The 2,704-nt window shown below is 45.6% G+C and overlaps 1 protein-coding gene across 1 annotated transcript; it reads right to left on the bottom strand.

Moving 5' to 3' along the window:
• Positions 1–438: 438 nt before the first annotated feature.
• On the bottom strand, positions 439–1,563 carry LOC134472345 (speckle-type POZ protein-like). Its single transcript, XM_063233680.1, is given in 1 exon segment — positions 439–1,563. A coding segment is annotated over 1 exon segment (1,125 nt).
• Positions 1,564–2,704: the final 1,141 nt, after the last annotated feature.

The following is a 2,704-nucleotide window of genomic DNA, read 5'->3' on the forward strand; positions in this document are numbered from 1 at the left end:
AAAAGTGAGGGACAGCAAAAAGCCCGTGTTACAAGTGGGGTGCCCAGGGATGCATGATGGTGCAGAAAGCCAGGAAGGAGTCTTGCATTTACAGAGTGAAGTTCATGGTCCCTGCCTCTAAGGGTAGCCCCACCCCAGGTCTGCCTTCAACATTGACAGGAGTTTTGGTTTCCGTTTGGCATCGACACTGTAAAAACCCACTTTGCTCAATATTATAAAACACAGATTTGAAAATGCATGATACACGACTTCTAAATTCTCAGTATCGCATTTCCTTTTTCTGACCTTAAGACGGTGGTCCCTTCTCTCCCCTAGAGAGGCACAATTTAATATTTCCACATAGAAGAGTGAAGTTTCCACGGATTTCCCTAGCATATTATGGTTCAGGGGCAGCAAATGTGGCCAGGGTTTTGGGAAGATAAATGGAGATGTGGGATCTCAGGACAGTCTCACACGCTTGCATGGGGGTACCATGAATGCACACTGCATGGAAACCAGAGAGTGATAGGCTTCAGCCACCAAGTGAGGGTGGGACACCACCATGGCCTTCCACTCAGAGGTCTCCAGGATGTCAGAAACATGAAAATTGATGAAATCCAGTGTCCGGGTTTTCAACTGAGGTGCACTGTGGAGGTCAGCCAAGATGAGGATTTCCACGGCATTCTCCACAGAGAGGTTGCTGCACAGGTGGTTCTCACACATGAGCTTCAGGCGCTCCAGACCAAACCTGCTTGCAGCCTCCAGCAGTTCAGTTGCCATGATCCCTAGGTTTGGTGCCTTTCCAGTGTACATAAAGTATATCATTTCCTTAAAAACTTCAGGATCCATGTCACTGATTTCAACACGATTCTTTTTGCTTCCTTGCTTTTCATGTTCCAACAACGCCATGAAAACTGGAGAGCGAGCTGCTAAGATGGCTTTGTGAGCCTGGAATTCCTGGCCAGCCACACACAAGCAACAGTCTGAGAGCTGGGATCGCTCCCACAGTCCTCCTAGATGCTCTGCCAAGCAGCCCTCAGGAACCTTAACCAGCTTCCTAATATTCTGGCTGGAATGATTGGTGGGATCTTGTGCTACTTTCACTTCACAGAAGAAGGAAAGCTTGTCATTGGAGAGAAGCCCATTGTTTGGATCCAAAAGAAACTCTCTAAGGATGAAATGTTTGAATCCCCAGTCCTTTCCTCACACAAATGTATAAGCTTGTGGACTTGAGAGCACCTTGGTTTTCTCTCCTTTGGCATTCAGAATGGAAAAGGTGAATTTTGCATGAGCTACCCTCCTTGGACAGGAGATCATTCCCAGGTATAAGCACACATAATCTTTGCTTTGTTCATCAAGACCATTTGGGTAGAGTCGTAAGCACCATTTCACTTGATCATTTCCTTCAGCTGAAAAGATTGAACTTTGAATGCAGTCATCTATTTCCTTTAGGCAAAATCTAATGTTATCAATGGTCCACAAAAAGGACACGTTCACTACTTTGATGTCTGTGGTGTACCTGCTGTCCACTGCTGGCCCCTGTGACATTTCTGCTGGGCCTGCGGTACTGGAAACCCTTAACATCAGCAGAGTGAAAGTGCAGCAAGCTTGTCAAGTCACAGAAATCAAATTTCTTCTTCACCAGATGGCACAAATTTCACTGCAGTCAGCAGTTCCAAGCCAGGCAGGGCAGTATGGCAATCACAAGTAGAGAGCCTAATGTATAGATTAAAAGAAATACGTATTTAGAAATAAGCTGACTGAGATTTCCTAGTATATAAGTCAACTCTGAAATGTTTCTTGATCACTCAAAGAAATAGCTCACCAAAATGCACAGACCTTAAAATACGAAGCCTTGTTGAGTCCCGTCTGAGTTCCTTTCAGGAGGCTAATTCATCTGGGCTGGAAGCAAGGATATGAATTCCAAGTTTCAAGCAGGGAACCACCTCATCATGGAAACAGAAAGGATTCTTCCTTCTTGGTGTCCCTTTTATAACTCTTAGGACAGGATCCACCCTATGGTGGTTCTTCCCACCCTATTCTAATCCAATTGCCCTAGGTGTGTCTCACTCAAAATGTGAGAGTCAGTCAATTTTCATCCTACCTGTCTTTTCTATATGTTTATGAAAACAGTCTTTTTGACTAGCCCAGAATTTCTTTTGTCTCATTCATATGGGGGAGTTCTCTGGTCTATCGTCTTCCTGCCATTTCCAGAAGATGAGAGGCTAGGGTGGAGGATAGTAACTCCAGCATGCCACTGTTCTCAGTAGGCCCTCTGTGTTTATTCCTTTCTGGTGGTAAGGAGCAAAGCAGGACAGATCGGTCAATAAGGCACCTTTTCCCTTGGGATCACATGTGGGTGAAAGCCAGTTGCAGGGAAGTAATGTGAAGGGAGCAGATTCAAGGCTCCATGAGAAATAGGTGTGCTGGGAGTGAAGAGGTGGTTCTTCTGGGTAATCTGATACAGTGTCGGGAGCAAGGGACATGGATTTGGGACAGGCACAAACAGTGAATATTGGCAGAATGTCTCTAAACCTAAAGTCTAGTGTGGGACAACTGTAAATGCTACTTCCTCAGAGCTTTTAGATCTCCTACTAACCTAGTTCACTCCTTGGACCCAATGTTTGGAAACAGTAATATTACTGAGTTCCACTGGCATTTCCTGGGACATGGGTCATGCTGGGAGTGCCAGGAGTCCAGGCAAACCCTCTCCCCACCATGAGCA

The sequence above is a fragment of the Cavia porcellus genome, unplaced genomic scaffold (assembly GCF_034190915.1).
Source record: "Cavia porcellus strain 051 isolate PalLab524CR breed Dunkin Hartley unplaced genomic scaffold, mCavPor4.1 scaffold_23, whole genome shotgun sequence".
Taxonomy (NCBI): domain Eukaryota; kingdom Metazoa; phylum Chordata; class Mammalia; order Rodentia; family Caviidae; genus Cavia; species Cavia porcellus.